General features: G+C 37.3%; 1 protein-coding gene across 11 annotated transcripts in view; it reads left to right on the forward strand.

Annotated features, from left to right (window-relative positions):
• Nucleotides 1-338: 338 nt before the first annotated feature.
• The window catches only part of THOC2 (THO complex subunit 2), a 113,183-nt gene continuing 86,256 nt past the window's right edge, over nt 339-27,265 (forward strand). For all 11 annotated transcript variants that reach the window (XM_065916641.1, XM_065916642.1, XM_065916644.1 and 8 more), the window contains exons 1-4: nt 339-426; nt 16,436-16,494; nt 20,962-21,053; nt 23,364-23,415. In XM_065916641.1, the coding sequence (XP_065772713.1) occupies nt 356-426; nt 16,436-16,494; nt 20,962-21,053; nt 23,364-23,415 (274 nt within the window). In that variant the 5' untranslated portion in view covers nt 339-355. The remainder of the gene's footprint in view (nt 427-16,435; nt 16,495-20,961; nt 21,054-23,363; nt 23,416-27,265) is intronic.

Below are 27,265 nucleotides of genomic sequence, written 5' to 3' on the forward strand. Positions count from 1 at the left end.
ACACATTAGGTGCTTTAAAAACACAAGTTTGAATTAGTGGTCTGGAGTAGAGACGAGGGAGGAAGATAAAGGCTACCAGTTGGCCTGGGGATGGCATTTTTTTTCTGCTCTAAAGGGAAGTGGGGCCAGCTTTGCAGAGGGCGCGGCCAGCGTAGTCAGTCTGCGACGGGACCCATGGGTCCCAGCCACCTGGTTGGCGGCAGGGCCTCGGGCTTCCGCAGGGTGGGGTGGAAAGTGGGGCGGGAAATAAAAAAACCCCAACTCGCGGCTCCCGGCATTCCCCGTGGGCGGTGCTCCCCTTTGACCCCTCGCTCGCGTGCTACACATCCGGGCCTCTGCTACTAGTGAGGGGAAGATGGCGGCCGCAACTGTGGTGGTTCCTGTAGAGTGGATAAAGAACTGGGAGAAATCAGGGAGAGGCGAATTGTGAGTGTCCGGGCTGGAGGCGAGCGCTCCGCCGGGCCGGGCTCGGCGTCAGCAGTGCTCTCACATTTGGGGAGAGGTGGGGGGGAAGAGGTGTCCCCTCCCCCATCTGGGTGACGGGTGTGGATGGTTGACTGGGAGTTTCGAACTCGGGGAGGAGAGGTGCTGGTAACTGCCGCCGATCTCTTGCCTTCCCTGGGCTTCCCTTAAAGCCCCGCTGCCCGCCAGAGCTTGTCTTTTTTTAGCCTCTTTGCAGAACTCCCGTTTTGTCCCTGCGGCTCCCCGCGCTCTCGCTCCGTCTCTTTTTGTCCCCCTCTTTGCTGAGCTCACTTGGCTCCTTTCTCTATCGGGCCGCGCTGGGAGGGTTCCGACTTTCCGTCTCTCTCTGTCCCATTTCTTTACTCTGCACCCGTTCGACTCTGCAGTTTGGAGCCCGGCGCCTCCTCTGCCCGAAGTCCGGACCGTCCCGGACTCCCTCCCCTCCTTTCCGCCCACCGCCGCGGAACCCAGGGCGTCGGGAAGGACCCCGCTTGGCACCTCTCGCCCTCCTGGGGAGCGATCTCCCAGACCGTCCCGGCCCCTCGCCGCGCCGCTGTCCGTGGGCGAAGTGTAGCAAGCATCGCCGCTTTCTTTGCTCCGTCTTTTTATCTCAGGGCCATTTCAGCTTGGAATCAACTTTTTCGTCTTTAAATGTTTCCTAAACCCCATTAGTCCTGGGACTGCAACTAATTTTGGCAACTCTCCAAGGTTCTCGTGTACCTAGAATAACGTGTTTCCTGTAGTCATAAAACTTGGGTGTTTTTCCTCTTTCTTTCTTTCGGTAGCACAGAAGACCGTAATCTGCCATAACCCGTGATTTCCTTGCCCCAAATTTCGGGTCTGTCTGTCTCGGGGGGAAAATTCGTTTAAGCGGCAGAACAAACCCCAGATTTTAAAACAAATGACTTATTGCGAATGTCTTTCTCTGAATCGCTTTATTAGTTAAAGCTCAGCCGGGTATGAGATTAACTCTTCATTAACTGTTTTCCGCGTGGTTGCGCGCCCCTGCCTCCCCTCCCCTCCCCGCCCAGTAGTCAGTTTACGGTTGCCCGTGCGAAAAATGCCATCTTTAGAACTTCGGTACCGGGACCAAACGCGGGGAACGTGTTGCCGGATCTTGCGCGTGTAATCGCGCCAGCCTACATGACTCGCGCCAGCCTACATGGCCCGCGCCAGCCTTCATGACCCTCCCCAGCCCCGTTCCGCACTCGCGCTACTTTCCGAAGTCTTAGTGTGAGCGCTAGAATTGGATCGCCTGGGTAGGCGGTAGTTTTAGCCACTTAACTAGCCAAGTGACCTTGGGTAAGTTCCTTAGCCACTGTGACCGTTTCCCCTTGAGTAAATTGGGAATAATAAGTACTCAAAGGATTGTTGCGAAGATTAATGCCTGTAAAGCATTTGGCTTATAGTAAGTGCTCAAGTGGTAACTGTTACAAGTAATATTATTATTGCAGTCTTTAGAGGTTTCCACTTCTCTGAACAACTCTTGCACCTAAAAGTCTGTACTACTCAGGTTAGCAATTAATTCGTCTCTGACTTTCATGTAATCTCTTGTACTCCAACGAATTGAGTGATTCTTGAAGAGTGGGGACTGTGTTTCACGTTTCTTTTGGTTCAACCCTTCCGTCCACGTCCTCTACCCCCCCTCCCTCCAGCCTCTCTAGTTTTATGAACTGACAGGGAAGTCTGTTTGATAACCACTCACTTTTAACTGTTAGGAACATTTTGCACATCCTTGTACGTGCTAGTTAACAAATAGCTGTTAAAGTGCCTTGTGTGGGGGGAAGGCAGGATGAGAAGTTACCAAACCAAAGCATCATTTTCATCTATATGAGAGTAGGATAACCACCCCATCCCCCCCCAAATGGGTACACCAGTTTATTGTTGCTTTGTTTACTCTTAAAGTCAACTTAGTTATTTGGGGACTGTCATCTTTGTGGATTACTTAGCTTGCTCCTTCCAGCTGTTTTTGACAGTTTTACAATCTTAGAGTGACTGGTATTAGGGCTAGGAGATAAAATTCTGCTTGGCTTTTGACTGGCAATGGTTGAAGAAAAAGTCATGTAGGAATTTGAAATATCTAGTTAGAATTGAAATTTTGGATTCACTTTATGCATATTTACATGATCCATGCTACCCATTGTAATTTCTCTGTTTTTGAAGAGCTGCTTCAAAACTGTTATTCAAACTTAGGTGTATGTAGTTATTGCATGACTTGTGGAATGTAGTTTGAATTATAGTAGATACAGATCAGTCTAGTCAGTTTTATAACTGTTCTGTTACATGAAGAGAGTTGTGTGACAATGAAGTATTTTAAATAGTCAAACACATCACCATCCAGTACTTAGTCTTCATTTGACCTCTTTTACCTCTTTGGAAGCTTTATTGCATATAGTCTAACTGGAGTTTTTTAATCTTGCTAAAGATAGAGTTAGCATTTTCATTTTATTATAAAAAATGGTATTATAAGTATATTACAAAAAATATTTTCCTTTCTCTGAAAACAGCTTCTTAAAATATGAACCAGCAACCAGAAATGTTAAAAGATAATGTGCTACCAAATTATTAGTGAATCCATTTATATATTTGGCTTTTAAGATTGATCAGTATTTAAAATTATATCTTCAGTGGATTTTTCCTTTAATGAGAAAAGTTAACAGATGAGCTTTAAGTTGACCAAAAGTCATGATATTTTTCATGAGGTGTAAGTTCATTTCTAGTCTGTGACTTTCTACCAGTATAATCTGTATTCTGGGAGTTGTAACAAGTTCAGCAGCACAATGTTAAAGGAACATATGAGCTGTATGGGGCGTTTTAACGTTGAGAGGGCAAATTCTTATTTGTGCCTCATGAAAAGAAAAGCAGCTGTCAATTAAGATGGAAAGTCTTGGCTTTGAAGAGTAAGTTTTGTTAGATAATTAGGGAGAAAAGAAAAACTGTGTTTTGCCCATGTGGATGGCCCATCACATACCTAGCTAACCTATTTCCAGACCAGAGATACTGATTATGTTTTTAATGGTAAATTACAGAACTCTTAAAATGATCTTTTCCAAGAGATAGCAAAAACACAAAGGACTCTGAAAACATAATTAAGTGTCCTTTGCAGTAACACTTAGATCTACTCTTCAGAGTTTCACATCTTAATGCAAACTCTTTGAAATTCTGTGACATATGCAAGATATGGATTTAATCACTTTAATTTTGGAATTAGAGCTTAAGTTTCTTGATTATTTCATATTATCATAGGATTTGCCATGATTAAGCTAATAAACTTGCATGTACTGGTAGATCTAGGGGAGAATTTTATTTCTAGTAGTCATCTTTAACACAGTGAGTCCAGCATTTCTTTGTGTCACAAGCAACCTTAATGGAGGATTTATATTCCAAGCTCTTAATCTGAAGATGTTAGCCTCATGTCAATACTTATTTTAAAATACTCATATTTGTTGAATATCATGTATTTGTTTAAATAACTTGATTCTTTTTCTTTAAAAAATTTACATATCAAATAGAAATTTTTGTTGGGCGTTACCTTATTTCTCAGTAGCTCAGCAGTAAAGAATCCACCTACCAATGAAGGAGATGTGGGTTTGATCCCTGGGTTGGGAAGATCCCCTGGAGGAGGAAATGGCAACCCACTCCAGTATTCTTGCCTGGAAAATTCCATGGACAGAGGAGGTTGGTGCACTACAGTCCATGGGGTGGCAGAGAGTTGGACATGACTGAGCACACACACACACATAATACAGTTTTAAAATTTAATGGCCAAATGTTTTGGTTGCCATTCTTTTCTTCATCTGCTGCTAGATGATTTGACATATTCCAGAACTTATGGAAGGGCATTTGGATGTTCATTAAATGTTGTCTGACCTGAATTTTTTGGAGCAAAGTAGGAGGAGGGAGTTTATAGCAAACAGTCTTAAGAAATTTTTTGTTTTAGTATTTGTCTTTTTTTCTTTCAAAATGTGCTCTAAGTTCATCTGAAGCTTTATCTGAAACCATTTCTTCATGTCTTAGTTTTCATTTGGCATTCGTTTTCTCATTTTGACCTGTTTTCACAAGTATAAGTCTTGGTCTATTTCCCTGGTAGGAGAAATTCATTCTTCAGAAAATGTAGCAGTATCAGGAGGTTTTCCCAGGCTACTGCTTTCTTTTTTTGTTAGAAACATTGTTCTTTAACTAAGGTAGTGTGAGTGCTATTAATAGTACTTGTGTGCAGGAACTTCTGTTGTCTTTAACATTTCCTGTTCCTTTTCCTCCTCATAAGTGCATGTTTTCATTTTCTTAAATGCATGTTTCCAGATAAAACTACATGTCCTAATACTCATTTTTCTGGGTTATGTCTCCTGTCAATGATAATAGAGGTAACACTTGCTTAACAAAGTTTAGCCTCCTGTTGTTTTGTTTTTAAAAATTAGTTGAAGCACAGATCTACATCAATTTTTTATAGGTAGAACCAGCTTTGAGATGTTGCGTATAATCCAGTAGTTCAGGCTTATGTTGTGTTTCTTTACTGGAAAATAGGATCAAGTAAGATGGAAAGTCAAATACTCCTGTTAAAGAGTATTCACAAAATACTTAAGTTCTTGGAAGAACTTAAGACATTTTATTCAGTTTAGGTTTCATATATCTTTGACAGAAAGTAGACTCTTTGTTCTTAGGGACCTGAGGTCGCATCTCCACTGTAGCACCAGACTGTCATAAAAGTGGAAAAAATGGTAAACCCAATTATTTGGAGGTTATTAAGGGACTAAAATAGTCATTTGAATTTCTTCCAAGGCAGAATATTTGATTATTTTTAAAGCCATATTAAAATGGGCAACTGTTGAAGTTTTATTTTTCTCTTCTTAAGATTTAGGATAGAGTACTAAACTGTACAAGAGGTGTAGTAAGACATGCAGCATTCTGAAACAGGATTATCTCTTTAAGGATACTTCATGATCTTCTATTAGTGGCAAAACTTAGGGGAAAAGCTGGGACAAATCTACTGATTGGGGGAAAATTCTTAATGAGTTTTTAGTTTCCTCCGACCACTAGGGAAGAAGTATTTTATACTAGGGAAATTGATACTAGGAAAGTGTCTGTTATACAAATAAGTTGCTTTATATAATGTTATAACCCATCAGTGATTCCTTACACAGTTTGAGTGAATCTTTAAGATGCTAATTAATAGTTCATGATGACATTATCATCTGTATCTGAATGAGTATGTTTGTAACTTTTGTGACTGACAAGATGGAATTACATTTCAGTTATTTTTAAAAATTATGTAACAATGACTGTACCATTAGATTAAGTGGGATTTGGTACACTGACATTTGCCCCTCCCCACGGGAAGGATTATAGCAAAAGACATCTGCATTAAGCTTGTTAAAACAAATAGAAAATGAAGCTATTGAAAATGTGAATAAGCAGACAGATTCACTGTAAGAAAGGATATTTGACCTTGCTTTTTTTTTTTTTTTTGACCTTGCTTTTTAGTAGCCAGGGTACAAAGGGAAAGATGAGTTACTGGATTTCCTTGCATTCTCTGTCAAAGATGCAGTATTTCCTGCTACTACATTGTAAAGGGAATTGAACCTGTGGGGACAGGACAGTGAAAACCACAGTGGGGGAATTGTTTCAGTACTTTATGGCAAATACTGAAGCAGCCTTGATACACTGTCTTACATATTTACTCAGAACAAAAAGGAGCTAGGTGTCAGGCATTTTTAGGTTATATTCTCTGATGCTAGTCTGAAGCAGATATTTTTGTACTGCCTAATGTAATGAAGACTGATTTTGTTTCATATTTGAGATAAGCTCATTGTAGGTTTAACTTACTTTGGGAAATTAAAAGCTTACCCACTGTCTTAGCACATTGGAAGGCCTATCTAGTTCTCAGGAGAAATAGTTGAAAGTACTTGGAGTCAAACTTAAACTGCCTTATTTTACCATTTCTAAGGTGCTCTCCGAAAATTTTTGTTCTTTTAATAGGAGTTGATTAAAAACTAACAACTAAACAAGATTTTCAAATTATGCAGATTTAGTAATAGTTGTCTGTTGGCAAGGCATTTTTATTCTTTGGTTTTGAAAATAAGTTTGTGATACCTACAGATGAATTTTTGACCAGAAAAAAATCTATTGAACCTTCCCCTGCTTATCCTGATAATGGAGTAGTGAAATAAAAGACACCGAGACACTGCAAGGGCATGCGTAACCTGCAAAGTAGATAGATAATCCCTCTGTGGATGGCTTTAATGTGGCATCATATTTCACCTTAGATGTGATATATAAGCATATTCTGTCAGTCTTATAGTTACTTGCTTTATTGACTGGATTGCTAGACTTAAAAAAAATAAGAAACATACGTATTTGTTGGTTCTCCTTTTTTTGTTTGAGTTTTGTACAACTTGTAATAACAATCACTTTTTCTAAATTGTGAAATTAAAAAAATACAGAAAAGTGCCTAAAATTTAAATGTAGAGCTCAAAGAATCACTAAGATGCACACTCATGTAACTCTTCTACCCAGCTCTAGTCAACATAATCCCCCTTCTTCTTTACATTCTTTTACCTCCCCTGTGGTAACTGACATTTATGGCTTTCTCTTGTTTTTATTTACAGTTTTGCTACCAAATAAGTTTAAGTTTGTTCTTTTTGAATTTCATATAAATGGAATCATAGAGGATGTGTTCTAATTGTTCCTGACTGCTTTTGATCAACATTATGTCTTTAGGATTCATTTGTACTTTGCGAGTATTTGAAAGTTTGTTGTTTTGAGTTTTTGACTGTTAGCAACAGAGCCAGTAGAGCCATTCTTATACAGGTATTTTGGTGTACACAGGTGCATGTACACCAACTTTGGCTCTACCAGATACTTCCACGCTATTTCAAAATATACTCCTATCAACAGTGTATGAGAGTTCACCTTCACATCCTGGCTAGCATCTAATATTATGCTATGTGGTCAGTTGCTCAGTCGTGTCTGATTCTTTGTAACCTCATGAACTGTAGCCCGCCAGGCTCCTCTGTCCATGGAATTCTCCAGGCAAGAATACTGGAGTGGGTTGCCATTTTCTCCTCCAGGGGATCTTCCCAACACGGGGATCAACCTGCGTCTCCTGCATTGGCAGACAGGTTCTGTACCACTGTGCCACCTGGGAAGCCCAACATCTGACACTGTCACACTGTAAATTTTTTGTCAATATATATATTTCTAATGTTATTTTCTTCAACATTTTCATAGGCATTTTTTTCCAATTTTTTTTAGTTGAAGTATAGTTGATTTACAATATTAGTTTCAGGTGTACAAAATAGTAATTCAGTATTTTTGCAGATTATACTTCATTACAGGTTATTACAAGACAATGGCTACAATTCTCTGTGCTACACAGTATGTCCTTGTTGTTTATTTTATACATGAAAAGTAAAAGTGAAAGTTGCTCAGCTGGGTCCGACTCTTTGTGACCCCGTGGACTGTAACCCACCAGGGTCCTCTGTCCATGGCATTCTCTAGGCAAGAACACTGGAGTGGGTAACGGTTCTCTTCTCCAGCGGATCTCCCCAATCCAGGGATCGAACCCAGGTCTCCCGCATTGCAGGTGGATTCTTTTACCATCTGAGCCACCAGGGGAGCCCAGGAATACTGGAGTGGGTAGCCTAACCCTTCTCCAGAGGATCTTCCCACCCCAGGAATTGAACCAGGGTCTCCTGCATTGCAGGTGAATTCTTTACTAGCTGAGCTACCAGGGAGGAGGCTATTTTATACTACTATGACTAACAAACAATTTTATACATAGTAGCTTGTTAATCCCATAGTCCTGAACCATCTCCTTCCCACCCGGCTTCTTTGGTAACCACAAGTTTGTTTTCTGTATCTGAGTCTGTTTCTGTTTTGCATGTGAGTTCATTTGTAGCATAGGCGTCTGTTTCTTTTTACCTTTTTTTTTTTTTTTAGTTCTACCACTTTATTGCTACCAACCCATTTCCCTCCACCCTCGTGCACACATGCTCAGTCATGTAATCCCATGGACTTCAGCCCGCCAGACTCCTCTGTTCATGGACTTTTCCAGGCAAGAATACTGGAGTGGGTTGCCATTTCCTTCTCCATTCTTTTTACTTTTAATTTTGTATTAGGGTATAGCCGATTAACAATGTTGCAATAGTTTCACAACAGTAAAAGGATTCTGTTGTACATATGTATTCATTCTCCCCCCCCCTCCCCGAACTCCCCTCCCATCTAGGGAGCCCTGTAACACTCAGCAGAGTTCCATGTGCTACATAGGCGTCTTTTTGTATATTATTAGCTATTTGGATTTTGGTTTGTTGTGAAAGATGTCTTTGTATCTTTTTTCCATTTTTCGATTGGATTGTTTGTATTTCTTTCATTGATTTGTAGTTCTTTCTATAAATTGTAGTTCTTTCAGTGGGTTACACTGTGTGTGTGGGAAATCTCTTTTGTTATTCTTAGGCTTGTATTTCCACTCTTACAGTGGTGACTTTTAATGAGTAGAAGTTGTTCATTTTAATGTAGTTAAATATATCTGTCTTTTACTTTCTGAGTAGTACTTTTTTGTGTTTACTAGTTTCTCTCCATTCTAAGGTTAATGAACTACCTACCCTATGACTTTTATGGAAACATGTTGCTTTCCCTTTTTAAGTCTTACTTACCTGGAGTTGATGTTATGTGTGCTGTGAAGTAGGGGGTTGTAATGTATTGTCGTGGTTGATGTATATGAAGAAAATTCAGCCTCACACTTAAATAGTTGGCAAAAGGAAGAGAATTTTAGTAGTCTTTTCAGATAATTGTAGATACTTTTTAATATCATGTCAAAATTTGTCAAAATGGTGGTCTCTTAATGGTTTGTTGCAATGCCAAACCTAAAATCATATCTGTGTACTCCTTGTATGTTGTTAAATTGAAATCCAGTTGTCTCTCTTTTACTTGGAATCTGTTTTACCCATGTGTTATTTTGCAGCATCATGCATTGGTCAGTTGGAAAATACTGGTTCACCCAATGATGCAGCACTCCCAAATAAGACACAATGCATTGCATAATAAAATAAAAAAAAAACCACGTTCTTTAGTATCATCACTGAACTAATCAGGAAAGTTTTTATGAATTGTGAACTAGCCAAGTCCATGGTGCCAGATTAAAGTTTTCCAAAATTCTCATTTTTGTTTGAAACCTTATCTTTTATCATTGGCAACAGATGCTCTCAGTTTTTTCCCTTGAAGTGACTGGCTCACTTGGTTCATTTTTGAGAAAATTCCGGCCAAAGATGCAAATCTGAATAACCATAGTTTGTCAGTTCTTTCAAGTAAAAAGGGCTTCCCTTGTGGTTCAGCTGGTAAAGAATCTGCCTGCAATGCATGAGACGTGGGTTCGATCCCTGGGTTGGGAAGATCCCCTGGAGAAAGGAAAGGCTATCCACTCCAGTATTCTGGCCTGGAGAATTCCATGGACGGTATAGTCCATGGGGTTGCAAAGAGTCAGGCACGACTGAACAAGCAACTTTCACTTTCACTTTCAAGTAAAAAGGTGTTCTGTGAAAAAGCAGCTAGTTCAGCTCACAAGTCAAACAATTGCATAAGTGATTTTCCTGGAGACAACCATGGTATTTTGGTGTATGGCAAAAATGTTTTATGTATACTTTCCAGTTTGTCACATAGAATATTAAAAATATGTATTCTTAAAAAAGACATGTTCTCAGGGCTAGGATTTAATAAAATTAATAATCTTCACTATTTCATTAAGGACATTTTCTTTATTGTAGACACAAACATATAACAGATAAATCTTAACACATTTTTAAGTAAACAGTACAGTATTGTTAACGATAAGCACAAAGTACAACAGATCTTTAGATCTTTATCTTCTTGGATGGCTGACATTTATACCCATTGAACAACAGGTTCCCGTTTCTCTATCCCTCTAGCCCCTGGCAACCACTGAAATTCTACTTTTTGCTTCTGTGAGCTTGATTACTTTAGATACCTCATATAAGTGGAGTCATGTAGTATTTATCTTTCTGTGACTATTTTGTTTAGCATACTATCTTCAGGACTCATCCATGTTGTTGTATATGACAGGATTTATTATTGAATAATGTTCCATTGTATATTCATGAGGTTTTCTTTATGTACTCATCTGTTGATGGACATTTAGGTTTTTTCCTACCTCTTGGCTATTGTGAATAATGCTGTAATAAATATGAGACTGCAAATACCTCTTCGATATCCTGATTTCAACTCTTATGAGTAAATACCTAGAATTGGGATTGCTGGGTTGTATGGTAGTTCTGTTTTTAATTATTTGAGGGACTCCTGTACTGTTTACCATTTTACATTCCCATGAACAGTGCACAAGGTTTTCAGTTTCTTCATATCCTCCCTAACACTTATTTTCTGTTATTTTTTAAAGAAGTTATTTTTTTAAAAACAGGTGTTTTAGATTCACAGAAAAATTGAGAAAAAGGTACATAAATTTCCCATTTACCCCTTCTCCCCACACGTGCATAACCTCCCACATTATCAATATTTCCTCACCAGAGTGGTACATTTGTTACAATTGATGAACCTGCACTGACACATCTAGATTGCCCCCAATTCATAGTTTACCTTTGTTTTTACTCTTGGTGTTGTACATTTATGGGTTTAGACCATAATGACATGTATCCATCATTATACTATCAGAGTATTTTCACTACCCTAAAAATTCTCTCTGCTCTGCCTATTCATCTCTCTTCCCAGCCCCTGGCAACCATTGAACTTTTTACTGTCTCCATAGTTTTGCCTTTTCCAGAATGACATAGTTAGAAACATACACTGTGTAGATTTTTCAGATTAACTTTGTTGACTTATTAATGTGCACTTAAGGTTTCTCCATGTCCATATCTTTTCATAGCTTTATTGCTTTATAGCTTATTTCTATATGGTATATTCCATTGTGTGAATGTACCAGTTTGTTTATCCATTCACCTATCGAAGGACATCCTGGTTGCTTCCAAGCTTTGGTAGTTATGAGTGAAGGTGCTATAAACATCCTTGTGCAAGTTTTTGTGTAGACATAAGTTTTCATCTCCTTTGGGTAAATATCAAGGAGTGAGAGGGTTGGATTGTAAGGTAAGAGTATATTTACTCTTGTAAGAAACCACTAAACTGTGTTCCAGTGTGGCTGTACCATTTTCCTTCCCACTAAAGATGATTGAGTGTCATGTTGTACCACGTCCTCACCAGCATTTGCTGTTGGCAGTGTTCCAGATTGTGGCCATTCTAATAAGTGTGTAGTGATATCTCACTGTTTTAGTTTCCATGTATGTGATGATATATGATGTGGAACATCTTTTCATATGCTCATTTGCCATCTGTATATCTTTTGATGAGATGTCAGTTAAGGTCTTTGCTCGTGTTTAAATTGGTTGTTTGTTTTCTTATTGTTGAGTTTTAAGAGTTATTTGTATATTTTGGATAATAGTCCTTTATCAGATGTCATTTGTTTTCTTGCAGTTTTTTGATAATGACCACTTTTACAAGTGTGAGGTGATGGCTCATTTTGTTTTTGATTTGCATTTTTCTGATAATAAGTGGTGTTGAGCATCTTTTCATAACCTATTGGCCATTTTGTCTGTCTTTTTTTTTTCTTTAATAAGGCTATGCCTTGTGGCATGTGGGATCTTAGTTCCCCAACGAGGGATCAAACCCATGCCCCCCGTATTGGGAGCGCAGAGTCTTAACCACTGAACCACCAGGGAAAGACCCTTCTTTGGAAAAATGTCTATTTAACCCACTCCAGTATTCTTGCCAGGAGAATCCCATGGACAGAGGAACCTGGCAGGCTATAGTCTATGGGATCGCAAGAGTTGGACATGACTTAGAGACTAAACAGCAATTCATTTTTTAATCAGATTGTTTTCTTGCTATTGAGTTGTAGATGTTCCTTATATATTTTGAATGTTAGCCCCTTATCAGATACATGGATGGTTCACAAACATTTTTCCCCCTATTTCATAGGTTACCGTTTCTTTTTTTTTGTCCACAACTTGAGGCATGCAGCATCCTGGCTCCTCAGGGATCAAACTGTGTCCCCTGCAGTAGAAGCATGGAGTTTTAACCCCTGGACCATCAGGGAAGTCCCCTGCCGTTTCATTTTGTTTGTCATTTCTTTGCTGTGCATACAGTTTTTAGTTTGATGGTTCACTTGTCTGTTTTTGCTTTCATTGTCTGTGCTTTTGGTGTCACATCCAAGAAATCATTGCCAAGACCAATGTCATGAAGCTTTCTCCCTGTTTTTTTCTAGGGGTTTTACAGTTTCAGGTCTTATTTTTATGTATTTGATCTATTTTGAGTTGATTTTTGTGTATGATGTAAGAAGTGTCCAATTTAGTTCTTTTGTATATGATTATCCATAATGCTGTTGAGCATCTAACGAATTTTTCAGTTTAGTTGTTATGTTCTTTAGTGCTGGAGTTTGTTTGGTTCTTTTAAAATTTTCTGTCCTTTTGTTAAAATTCTCGTTCTTTTCATGCATCATTTTCCTGAACTCACTGAGCATCTCTATGATGGTTATTTTAAATTCATTGTCAGATAATCCATATACCTCTAATTCTTTAGGATCAGTTTCTGAAGACAAATTTTGTTCCTTTTATTGGACCAATTTTACCTGTTTCTTTATGTTCCTTGTAGTTTTCTGTTGGTATCTTTACATTTGAAAAAACCGCTCTTTTATCCCAGGCTTTATGGACTGCTTCAGTGCAGGGAAAGGCCTTTACCAATCAGCTTGGCTATAGATTCTGGGAGCCTCTCAGATTTTTTCTCTGGCTGTGTCTTCTCTGGCCTAACGTGTAGATTCCAGATGAGAGGGGTTTTCTCCAAGCTCTCCCTCGCTTGCACCCTCTGGCGTCCATCTGTTGTACCCTAGGGTCCTCTGAAGCAGCAGCACGCCACCCAGCTCTTTTTTGTCCTTCGTGGCTCCCAGGCAGCTAGAGTAGGCTGGGTGCTGTCAGTGCCCGAGTCAGGCTGGGCAGAAACCCGTCTCAGGCAGCGCCCCTCCCCCAAAGCTGGAACACTGGGCACGCGCTCTAGCTCTTTCTCCCTTGAGGGAGAGATTGCCAAGCTGTTGGGCACCTCCCTGACCCCCCAAACCCCCTCACTGCCCCCGCCCCCGGAAGAATGTTAGATGTATATATAGTCCAGTCTTCTCTTTCCCTCCTCAGAGAGAATTTGGAAATTGGGGATTGCCTTCCAGTCGTGCGGTGCTGTGCCAGGAGTAGGGACCGTGGTGAAAGAGCATCATGTATTTTCCTAGGAGCTTTAATGCAGCTGGTTTAGTTCTTGCCTGGGGTGCAGGAGCTCTTAACTGTTTCTGAATTTCTCATAAAGGGAATTGTGGGTATGTATTGTTGAGTTGTGTTTCTATGGGAGGAAGGAAGGCCTGGGGCCTCCTATTGTGCCATCTTGCTGAGCCACTCCCATCAAGGACATTCTTAAGTGAAACTGGCTTTTGTTTGTGTGAATGATCAGGAGAGAGATAATGAAACAATTTGGTGACATCTTACATGAGACTGACTTTATTCTTTGATTTCTTTTTAAAAAATTTTTTTATTCTTTGACTTCTTGATTGTGACGAATTCAGTGAGACAGTTTGGTGCTACTACCCTGATGAATGCTAAGGTGCCAGCAGTCTCACCTTCCTTTGCTTTTGAATTATTAGTGCAAATGTCAGTACAATAAGAAGGGAAATGCAGTCTTAGTACTATTACAGATATAGTTTTGACCTTGTAGAATGCCAGAAACTGTCTTGGGGATCAGGGGTTTGTGAACCACACTATCAGAAATGCTGCTTTATCAAGTTATAACTTTTTTTCTTACTCCTAATTTTTAAAAAGTTTTTTTAAAAATAGTGAATGGTTATTAAATTTTGTCAAATGTCATTTATGCATAAAAAGACATAGAAAACTAGGAATAGAAACTTTCTGGACAATTTTGTGATTTTAAAAGTTTAATGTGGTAAATTAATTTGAACCAACTTTGTGTATTTGGGATAAACCCACATTAACCTTGATGTATTTCAGTTTTTTTCAATGTACATATCTGAACATATTTAATGGAGCTTCCCAAGTGGCTCAGTGGTAAAGAATCCACCTGCCAATGTAGGAGACATAAGAGAAGCAGGTCTATTCCTGGGTTGGGAAGATCCCTTGGAATAGGAGATGGCAACCTGCTCCAATATTCTTGCCTGGGAAGTTCCATGGACAGAGAAGCCTGGCAGGCTACAGTCCACGGGGCCACAAAGAGTCAGACACGACCGAGGGAGTAAGCACACACATATATCTAGTACTACATGTGTTTAAATACTGTAAGTTACTATTATTATTCAGTTAATATTAGCATTACCTGGATACTTAGCACTTTTTCCCTCCTCATTTCTTGCTGCAGCTCTAAGGTTCTATCTGGGATCATTTTTATCCCACCTAAAGGATGTCCTGAAGCATTGTTTTTGGAGTGTGTGACCTGAATTGTTACCAGTTTGACTTTCAGTACTGATTTTGTGTTTTCTTGGAATTGTGTTTTCTGTGTATAGAATTTTAGGTTGGCAGATACTTTGTTTCAAAAGTGTTAGCTGCTCAGTTTCCTGTAGCTTTACTGTGATTATGTCCAGATATGGATTTAATTTCAGTTCTGAAAAACTGCATTTGTGGCTATTATTTCTTCCAATAATGCTTTTGCCCTGTTCTCCCTTCTTTCTGTAATCTCAATTAAACATACCTCCTTTCACTGTATACTGTATATCTTATCTTTTGCTGTGTTTAAATTAATGAAGAAATATTCAACACACAGCAAGTTTTTTTTTTAATTTTGAACTTTTTGAAAAAAAAAAATTCAACTTTTTGTTTTTAAGCTTTATTATTGGAAAAACACCCCCGTTTGAGGAAGTAGGTGTAATAGCTCCCCAATGAAATCATCAACCAACTTCAGTATTTATCAGTTGCTGGCCAATCTTGTTTCATCTATAACTGTACCCATTTCCCCATATTATTGAAGTAAATGTTTCATGTAAATGTAAATATTTCAACATCTGTCATTTAAAGAGTCTATAAAATATTCCAGTTGGCTCATAAATGTTATTTTAAAAAGTATTTGTTTGAAACAGGATCCAAGTAAAGATCCATACACTGTGGTTATGCTACATTGTGATTGTGCTCTGCTTAGTCACTCAGTCGTGTCTGACTCTCTGCGACCCCATGGACTGTAGCCCACCAGGCTCCTCTGTCCATGGGATTCTCCAGGCAGGAATACTGGAGTGGGTTGCCATGCCCTCCTCCAGGGGATCTTCCAGCCCAGGGATCGAACTAAGGTCTCCCGCATTGCAGGCAGATTCTTTACCATCTGAGCCACCAGGGAAGTGCATACATTGCAATAGATGTACTTCTTAAGCCTTTTTTACCCTGAGGATCCCCCACCATCTTTTATTTTTCCTTGTAATATATTTGTTGAAGAGACTGGGCCATTGTCCTGTACATTTCCCCACAGTTTGTATTTAAGTTTTGCTCCCCCTCCTCAAAGATAGCCTCATACGTGGTGGTGTATTCTTGTATTAGGATCAGGATTGCGTCTTAGGATGTGAACAGCCATTGATAGATGTCTAGATTCTTGAATTTATTAGGGACTTAAAAATGGTGCTGTTCTATCATACCTTTGTTTGTTAGCTGAAATACTAACAGAGGCATTTCTTATCAACTGTTGATTTGTATACAAAAGGCAGAATAAGTGCTTGATTTCCATTCTTTTATTTACTCATTTTCATTCAAAATAATGTCTTGATTCATTAGCATCTTCCAATTATGGTTTTATGTTATTTTATTTAAATTATAGACTAATGGATTTAAAATATGTGAAACATTTCCAGATGTTTTTAGTTGATAGAATGTGCTGTATAAGGATTGTCTGTGTTAGAATTAGAAATTAATACAGATTATTTGTTTTATTCTAGTTTGCATTTATGCCGGATCCTCAGTGAAAATAAAAGCCACGATAGTTCAACTTATAGAGGTAAGACTTTTAAAAGTATCATAGCTATGAGATTTGGCTTGGTCAAAATTAATAAAATACCCTGTTTCCATTAAATTTTATAAATAGAAGAGCTAGCATGGAAAGAGAAACTAATTTTGATCTTGTTTGTACTCAGAAACTTGCAGAAACTGAGGTTCAGTGTTTTTACTAAAGCTGGTTGGTTATGTTTAGGTGGTATCTGGGGATCTTGTTAAAGGCAGTTGTCATGGAAAACATTACAAGCAAAAGAGTTGTTTATGACTGCATATCTCAAATATGATTTATTAAGTAAAGTGTTATGCAATTAAACTGAATGTAAATTTTTAGTTATTTTAATTTTAAAGGATTTACTGTTTAATTTTTATGAATTTAAAATTAGATATATGGATTCAGAAAAGGAGGGGCAAAAACAAAAGCAATGATGCCCAGTAATTTAAACCATTTTCATATGTAGCTTTCACTGGGGGTAGAATCCATGACATTTTTTTCCAATCTGGAAAAATAATTTATAATGAATATTCTATTTTAAGTAAGTTATTAGATGATTTTCTTTAAATGTTTACATTTATCAAAAATTAAATATTATCTTAATATGAAAATATATACTTTTTGAAGAACATTTGGATTTTTTGAGTAGAAAGCATTTTCAAATGAGTGAATGAACCGTTTTTCTTTCTGTCATTTGGGTAAAGACTTGTTAACATTCCTTGCTCAGTCCCCAGAGTTATTTTACAGTCATACTGCTTTTAAAATTTCAGATCATTCATAAAGATTTTTGAGGTTGTTAATATAATGCCTTTTTTGAATAAGTCAGTTGACTGTCAGAAGAATAAGAAACTAAAAAAAGAGTCCTTTTTAAAAGCATTTGGATAGTTTTCCCCGCCTCATGTTTAAAACAAGTTTCTAACTTCTCAGTTAACTTGGATCTTGTTTGTGTTTGAAAGCTTAAGTGGATAAAATAAAAAAAATTCTCAGAAAAACTAAATAACATAACAGGGTGGTTACTCTTACAGTTTTAAATGGAACTATTTAGATCTTTAATAACTATCGGACTATTGTTAATTTGCATGGTTGTTCTGATTCACATATGAAACTCAAAATAGTAGGAGTGTAACCTCAGTGGCTCAGTTGCGGGGGGTTCTCTCTTGCTCTTGTCTACTTGCAGGGAACTGAATGTTGTTTCTTTAGAATTTCCTTTGTATATCTCAGGGGGATTGACTTTGGGTATTGTTCCTTCTGCCTTTTCTCTTTTTGCCTCTCTCTCCAAATTGATTTCATTTCAGGAAGGCAGTTTCCCTTGTACATGCTGCTGCTTTTATAAGTTCTTTTTATAAGTCCCCTCCCCCCATAAAATAACATAGTAAGGATGGCTGATGAACATGAGCATTTCTAGTGATATTTGACATAACTAGTGGCTAAAATGCTCATATTCCACAAAGAATGTCTAGAATCTCTAGAAGTTCCTTTTACTTGTGGTGGTTCTTGAAGCTGCTTTTTCTGAAATGTTAGCATTTATTCTTTTCTGTATAATTATAAGGGTTGTAATTTTCCTCCCCATTGTAAATCTAAAGTTTTTCAATTTTCGTGTAGATTTAGCAGGGTTTTGTGGACTAGTCTTGGTAGTCTCTAAGACATCACTTACTGTTTCTGTGGATAAAATACAACAGGAGTTCCTAGCCATTTAAATGGTGAATTAGGGACTGTCTTTGCTACTTTGTGGATTACATTGTGATTGTTTTTGTGTCAGTGTCAGCAAAATGGCCTGGGCCATTTGTTCTCTATTTTAATCTCCTTTGATTAAGGTTAGAATTCCCTCAGCCCCTGTGAGCCCATATTCTTATGGGAATTTAGTTTATGATGCTCAGCTGTTTTGTTCTTCTGTGAGTGAGTGCTTTTTAAAAAATCTTAGTTATTTGGATAATTTCAAATGAATATTATTTGTTACAGAAGCATTTTATTAATGGAAATTGAAAGCATGAAAATGACCTCATATTCCTACCATAGTAACAGAAATTTTTCCTTTGCATTTTAGCTTTTATGAATTTATTATAAGCATAATGAAGGCATATTTGTGAGAAAGGTAGAATATATTTAATGAATCCTTCATAAGGAATTGGGATAATCTGGCTATATTTCTTTTGTGAATTATTTAGTGGACAAATTAATTTCATTGTAAGATACTATTTTCTTTGTTTAAGGGGAGATTGATATAAGTTTTGATTTCTATTATGTTCCTTTCTGTGGCTAGTAGTAGACCAAAGGAGAAGATTTTTTTTTTTTCTTAAGATTTTTAACTATTTGATTTCTTTTGAACATTTTTTTAATTTTTATGACTGAGCTGAATGGCTTGTGGGATCTCAGTTCCCTGAACGGGAATTGAACCTGGGCCATGGCAGTGAAAGCACTGAGTTCTAACTACTAGCTGCTGCTGCTAAGTCGCTTCAGTCGTGTCCGACTCTGTGTGACCCCATAGACGGCAGCCCACCAGGCTCCCCCGTCCCTGGGATTCTCCAGGCAAGAACACTGGAGTGGGTTGCCATTTCCTTCTCCCCTAACCACTAGACCACCGGGAAACTCCTAAATATTTGATTTCTTAACTTGCTATATTGCCCTGAAAGATTTTTTGATTTCCTTCCAAAGGGGGTTATAAATTGAGTTTGTTTTACATTAATGTTTTTAGAGTTACTTGTTTTCTTACTTTTATTTATTTATTTATTTTTAAAGTCTTTATTGAACTTGTTATAATATTGCTTCTGGTTTTTTTTCCCATTTATTTTTATTAGTTGGAGGCTAATTACTTTACAGTATTGTAGTGGTTTTTGCCATACATTGACATGAATCAGCCATGGAGTTACATGTGTTCCCCATCCTGATCCCCCTCCCACCTCCCTCCCCACCCCGATCCCTCTGGGTCTTCCCAGTGCACCAGCCCTGAGCACTTGTCTCATGCATCCAACCTGGGCTGGTGATCTGTTTCACCCTTGATAATATACTTGTTTCAATGCTGTTCTCTCTGAACATCCCACCCTTGCCTTCTCCCACAGAGTCTAAAAGTCTGTTCTGTACATCTGTGTCTCTTTTTCTGTTTTGCATATAGGATTATCGTTACCATCTTTTTAAATTCCATATATATGCGTTAGTATACTATATTGGTCTTTATCTTTCTGGCTTACTTCACTGTGTATAATGGGCTCCAGTTTCATCCATCTCATTAGAACTGATTCAAATGAATTCTTTTTAATGACTTAGTAATATTCCATGGTGTATATGTACCACAGCTTCCTTATCCATTCGTCTGCTGATGGGCATCTAGGTTGCTTCCATGTCCTGGCTATTATAAACAGTGCTGTGATGAACATTGGGGTGCAGGTGTCTCTTTCAGATCTGGTTTCCTTGGTGTGTGTTTTCTTACTTTTAAAGAGAGGAAGGAGGTAAAGATTTTAGTGTTTGGGACTAAAGAAAAAGGTAGCTGGAAGGATATGTTCACCTGACCATTAACTCCTACCTCCTTCCAAAACTCCTCCAGGAAAGGAGTGCTATGCTAATTGTGAATGAGACAACTGTACTTGTGGTTGACAGTTCTCACAGGACTGCTGTTTTTTTGTCTGTATGTACATATGTAATTATGATCATCCCTTAGTATCTACAGGGAATTGGTTCCAGGAACCCCCTCGAATAGCAAAATCCGAGTATCCTCAAGTCCCTTATTAAAATTGCATAGTACAGTGAATAAAGTCAACCCTTCATATTCATGGGTACAGAATTTGTGGATACCAAGGGCTGAATATATTTTAGTTTGAGTTCTGATGGAAATAGAGGAAAAGTTGAGGTTTAGGTTTGGGGAGAAATTTCTCTGACAGGTTATGGGTTTTATATTTACTATTATTCCTTACCTGTTTGTTGTCAGTGTAGCCCTGATATTGAATTAACTATAATCTGAATATAGTTAGAAAAATCAGCAAAATCTCTTGGTGAGAAGAATGGTTAATTTATATTCATTTGCTGGAGTTCTATGCAGTCCTTAAAAATAATTTTGTAGACTTTGGTAGCAGGAGGAAATACTTTTAAAAGTGTTTGTCGGGGAATCAGAGTACCAAATGATGTGAACTCTGAATACAAGTATGTAAAATATGTAGACATATAGAAAAGGATTGGAAGGAAGTGCTCAAGCAATAGTTATGTTACAGTAGTGCAGTCAGTTCAGTTCAGTTCAGTTGCTCAGTTGTGTCTGACTTTGCGACCCCATGAACCGCAGCATGCCTTTTTCTACTCTTTAAGTATTGTGTTTTTGTGAAAATGAAAGGAAAAAAATCTGCTACAGAAAAGCATTAGAAATATATTTTTCTTAATCATTATTGGTGTTTATAATAATCTGAGAAGTAGGAAATACATAGGTCTTCCCTTAGAGGGTCTACCTTTCATGTTCAAGAGATTGTGTCCTTACACTGTTTCTTTTATGTTTGACAGATTTCCAGCAAGCTCTTTATGAATTGTCATACCATGTCATTAAAGGAAATCTAAAGCATGAACAGGCATCTAATGTTCTTAGTGACATTAGTGTAAGTATGTGTATGTATGTTTTTTTAATTTGATAATTGTTACATATTTTTTGCCTTTGATAAAAGGATCCTGAAGTATATAACTTGTGTTTTATTTTATTCAAAATGGTAAGCCATTGTTGCTGGACAGTAGTATAGGTATTTTAATCTTTGTCTGTGGCTATGAGTAGAGCAGAAAATATTAGGTAAGCTGGGAGAGCAAAAACATCTATAAAAAATATTGGTTATAATGGTCTCTCAATATTAGCATAACAAAACATTTTCTTTTGTTTGTGGTTATGTTTAGAAATTAAATATATTTTTAAAACTGAGGATGAAATTATTTTAAAATGAAGTTGTATGATTCTAATGTTTACTTAATGCTAATTTTCATGTTTGCTTTAGAAATAATAACTAGATTTTTTCCCTCACCTTTCAGTGGCTATTGAAAGGTGAGAAAAAAAAAACTTTGTTTCACTCTTTTGTTTAGTGGGCTTCCCTGGTGGCTCAGATGGTAAAGATACTGCCTGCAATGCAGGAGACCTGGGTAGGAAAGATTCTCTGGAGAAGGGAATGACAACCTTCTCCAGTATTCTTTCCTGGAGAATTCCATGGACAGAGGAACCTGGCAGGGTACAGTCCATGGGGTCACAAAGAGTCAGACACGACTGAGCAACTAACACACAAACTTTTGTTTACTAGAAAGGTTAAGTTAGATTCAGACAAGATACTTTTCATGGTTGTTTGGTATTTGAATTGAAAGATGAACTCTCAAATTGTAAAGATGTTTATTGTACAGCAGGGGTTAAGTTTCATTTTTTTTTACAAGTGATATTTTATTTTTACTAGGCTGGGTTTTACACTTGTATAAATAAAATTACATGTCCAGTCGAGAACAGCTTTCATAATAAGTATTTTTGAGGTGGTACCTGGAGTTTCTTGATATCTGTATGAATTTCTGCAGGCTTTAAATTTCTGTAGCCTTTAGCTTTGTATGATTTTTCTGCTTTCCCAAGAATAGTCTTAAGGAATTTCTATGTTTAGTTGTTGTGATTTTTGTCCCCCATCATGTTGAGATGTATTTGAGCAGTAGAGGTTCAGTATGAGTTCCTCTTTTACCCCTAAACTGTCTCTATCTGATTAGTTCATGTAGGAGTAGTCTATTTCTTCAATAAGTGATATTCCGTGTTTGAAAACTCTTGTCTTGCTCTATTATTTTGGAGCACTTTCATTCAAGTAGACATAGCCAGATTTCATAGCCCTTAAGAAAAGACTAATGTCTGATTGGCAATTAAGGTCATTTCATTCTGTAAATTGGACATGAGTATAGGGTTTATTGTGTTAATGGAATTTGATTCTAATACTCTTCCCACTTATTGAGAGTGAATAGTCCAAATGAACTTAATGTGTTTCATTCTTACTTAGCTTCCCTTTCTTTGAGTGCTTAGTAATATATATACCTCTGCAGCTGGATCCTTTGTGATGGCTAGATTCTCATAGTCCCATATTGCACTGTCCCATATCTTAGCCACAGAAACATATCTTGTGTCTCTTATAGCTGCCAGGTTTTTCTTTAGAATTATATTTCTTTTCTTTACTCTTTGAAAATAGGCTAATTTTAGTGTTGCTATAGTGCCAGCAAACTAATTGCAATAATTGAACAGTGATCCTTACTAATGGAAAATGGCTCTAAAATTGGGCATGGGAATGTGAAGTCAGGAGACAAATCTATTATAAATGTTGGATCCGTTTCTCCAAAGGCTGCAAACATCAGTGCATAAAGAAAATATAGATTTTTTGTAATTATTTTCATCTTCAGAGAATCTTGAGTTATGAGACAGCTGCTTGTACTTACTATTATTGCATTTTTCAGATTTCTGTTCTGAATACTATGATTTTTGCTTAGGTCAATGTTGACTCAGGTATGAGCACAGCATTTAAAGTTTTAGGTGAAAAATGTATCATTTTAAACAATCTTACTTTAGATAGGTGTAAGGTACTCCAAATTCCAGTGGTTTCTGACATGAAACTTCATTGAAAAAATGTTACTCATTTGTGTTTTTTATTATTTCCCGAGTTGCTTGTTTAAGGTTCCTTTTTTTTTTTTAACTCAAGTTATTTCATGGTAGACATTTAAACAGGTTTTCTAACTATTATCTCCCTGTTTTAATTTTCTCTGTATTATGAAACTTGAAGAATTTTATTTGTCAACATAGTGGTATTAGGGTTTTGTTTTTATGTTTTACTGAAGAGTGTTGTTGTGAACCCATAATACTTGCTAGTGTGCTATTCTAGTATTTACTATGAATAATTGTATTTTTTTAAAATTAGGAATTTCGTGAGGATATGCCCTCCATTCTTGCTGATGTATTCTGCATATTAGGTAGGTATTAATAAGCCTGTATTAATTTCACTTGTAAATAGCCTTTATTTCACTTGTAAAAAGTGCTGTTTGGAAAATTAATGTTCTTTGTTAAATAAAATATTTTTTTTTAACTAAGGATTTTGCAAATGTTTCTACAAATATAGATTATATATATTTTTTACTTTATAGAGAATATAGTATTGTAAGTCAAATGTGAATTTAATCACTATATTTAAATAGTTCTAGTTTATAATTTAAATAGTTTGAATTTTTCCAAATGTATCTTTGTATAAAATTGACCTAAGTTAAGTATTCCAGGTTTAAAAATCCAGATTTTCTGAAGTTAGTCTGAATTATTCAGATTTTAGTAACCACCTAATTAATATTATTCAATGCAGGTTATCAATGAATGTCAGAATATCAAACTTAGGACACTCGAGAGATAATTACTTTGCTATTGTACTCTTCTGATTTTTAATTTTAGAAAGAGCAAGAAGAGCCAAAGTAATCAAAAATACTTTTGTTTTGAGGATGAGAAACCAGCTTTGGAAACAGCAACTTCTCTCTTTGTCCAGAATAAGTAAGAATTAATGTAAGATCCCTGGAGAAGGGATAGGCTACCCACTCCAGTATTCTGGCTTGGAGAATTCCATGGACTCTATAGTCCATTGGGTCGCAAAGAGTCAGAGACGACTGAGTGAGTTTCATTTTCACATGCAAGATAAGAATGGGATATTTCTTTGACTTGGAACAAAAGGTAGTATCCCTCCATGGGAAGCATGGATTTGAAAAATAATGTATATTACAAATATATTTCTCTTATTTTAAATCTGAGTTAAAGTATCTGAGCACAGTTTTCCGCATCAGTCTTAAACGTTCTGTAACTTTAATCTGTTAGAAAACATTACCAGACATTATAATATTCACTTTAAAATAAGACTTATTCTCTGAGAGTTTGTCAGGCTGGAATGAATTACTTTACTTTAGCTCATTAATCTTAACTCTTAGAATGAGATAGGTTACTTAATTTGTCTTACTGAGAATCTGGAATTTGATTGCAACAAATCTCAATGCCTGGTCCTTGATCCTTCATGATGTTTAAGATTTTATAACATCAGTAATGTTATGAACAGGTCAAAATGTTTGTGAACTGTGAATGATAAATGAAAAGAGCAGACAGTTGATCGGATGACAGTATGTCCCATTTCTGTTTTGTTTTCCATGGCGTAATTATTAATTGTGCCTTCTGTCAATCTTAAAACTCCTGGTTTAGATGATAAAGTATTTGTTTTTGCTATCTATTGGGTTGATTGATTTTAATTTTTAGAGCAGGTGCTAAATATATTATATGACAAATAAATACAACATGAGTCAAGTTTCAATTTAAAAAATTGTTTTTACTATAAGGAGAAAAGGAAAGATATACCCATCTGAATGCAGAGTTCCAAAGAATAGCAAGGATAGATAAGAAAGCCTTCCTCAGTGGTCAGTACAGAGAAATAGAGGAAAACAATAGAATGGGAAAGACTAGAGACCTCTTCAAAAAAATTAGAGATACCAAGGGAACATTTCATGCAAAGATGGGCTCAATAAAGGACAGAAATGGTATGGACTTAACAGAAGCAGAAGATATTAAGAAGAGATGGGAAGAATACACAGAAGAACTATACAGAAAGATCTCAATGACCCAGATAACCGCGATGGTGTGATCACTCACCTAGAGTCAGACATCCTGGAATGCAAAGTCAAGTGGAGCTTAGGAAGCATCACTATGAGCAAAGCTAGCAGAGGTGATGGAATTGTAGCTGAGCTATTTCAAATCCTAAAAGATGATGCTGTGAAAGTGCTGTACTCAAACTCAATATGCCAGCAAATTTGGGGAACTCAGCAGTGGCCACAGGACTGGAAAAGGTCAGTTTTCATTCCAATGCCAAAGAATGTTCAAACTACCTCACAATTGCACTCATCTCACATGTTAGCAAAGTAATGCTGAAAATTCTCCAAACAAGACTTCAACACATGTGAACCGAGAACTTCCAGATGTTCAAGCTGGATTTAGAGAAGGCAGAGGAACCAGAGATCAACTTGCCAACATCCATTGGGTCATAGAAAAAGCAAGAGCATTCCAGAAAAACCTCTGCTTTATTGACTATGCCAAAGCCTTTCACTGTGTGGATCACAACAAACTGGAAAATTCTTTGAGAGATGGGAATACCAGACCACCTTGTCTGCCTTCGGAGAAATCTTCAGGTCAAGAAGTAACAGTTAGAACCAGACATGGAACAATAGACTGGTTCCAAATTGGGAAAGGAGTAGGTCAAGGCTGTATATCATCACTCTGTTTGTTTAACTTATATGCAGAGTACATCATGTGAAATGCCAGACTGGATGAAGCACAAGCTGGAATCAAGATTGCTGGGAGAAATATCAATAACCTCAGATATGCAGATGACACCACCCTTATGTCAGACAGTGAAGAGGAACTGAGAGCCTCTTGATGAAAGTGAAAGAGGAGAGTGAAAAAGCTGGCTTAACACTCAACATTCAAAAAACAAAGATCATAGCATCCAGTCCCATCACTTCATGGCAAATAGATGGGGAAACAATGTAAACGGGGACAGACTTTTATTTTCTTGGACTCCAAAATGACTGCAGATAGTGACTGCAGCCATGAAATTAAAAGATGTTTGCTCCTTGAAAGAAAAGTTATGACCAACCTAGACAGTATATTAAAAAGCAGAGACATTACTTTTCCGACAGTGGTCTGTCTAGACAAAGCTATGGTTTTTCCAGTAGTCATGTATGGATGTGAGAGTTGGACCATAAAGAAAGCTGAGCGCCGAAGAATTGATGCTTCTGAACTGTGGTGTTGGAGAAAACTCTTGAGAGTCCCTTGGACTGCAAGGAGATCCAACCAGTCAATCCCAAAGGAAATCAGTGCTGATTTCCAATATTCATTGGAAGGACTGATGTTCAAGCTGAAACTCCAATACTTTGGCTACCTGACGCGAAGAACTGACTCATTAGAAAAGACTCTGATGTTAGAAAAGATTTAAGGCAGGAGGAGAAGGGGACGACAGAGGATGAGATGGTTGGATGGCATCACCGACTTGATGGACATGAGTTTGAGCAAGTTTCGGGAGTTTGTGATGGACAGGGAAGCCTGGTGTGCTGCAGTCCATGGGGTTGCAAAGAGTTGGACACGACTGAGCAGCTGAACTGAATTGATACATTTATAAGCCTGAAAGAATGATTTGTAGATATCAGTTTGTGGAAGCTGTTAGTCCTTGATAGTGTCAGAAATATATTTTTGTCTTTCTGTGGATAATCAGTTATCAGCTTATCAGTAAAGTTCTAGTAGTTTGTTTTTTCATTGACTTATTAGGATATATTTTCCCTTCATAGTTGTGTAGTAATAAGAATTATTGTTACAAGTCATTGCTTTTTACTAGTAACATGAATTCATGAAGATGGTGTTTGGTTGCTCTTGGGAAATTTCTTTTAGCCTATCCAGTCCATTTTTACAAGCAAGATTAGGATGGCAAACTTGGAAAGAGAATTTCCCACACCTGCCCCCTCACTCACCCACTCCTACCCTTGGCAGGAAAAAAAAAATAATCCAAGGGTGACCCCATACCAAGATAGGGAAATAGGAGTAAGAACGTGAGCTATCTCTAATAATAATGATCATGATAATTATAATGATTGTAACAGTAATAATAATATAGGTGCCATTTTGGAATACCTTCTATATGTTAAGCATTTAATGTTTTCTGTAAGGTAGGTTTATGCATCAGAAAATTGAAGCTTAGGAAAGTAATTTCTCAAGGCCACACAACTAGTAAGGCAGGGTTTGAACCTGGGTCTT

The sequence above is a fragment of the Muntiacus reevesi genome, chromosome X (assembly GCF_963930625.1).
Source record: "Muntiacus reevesi chromosome X, mMunRee1.1, whole genome shotgun sequence".
Lineage (NCBI taxonomy): Eukaryota > Metazoa > Chordata > Mammalia > Artiodactyla > Cervidae > Muntiacus > Muntiacus reevesi.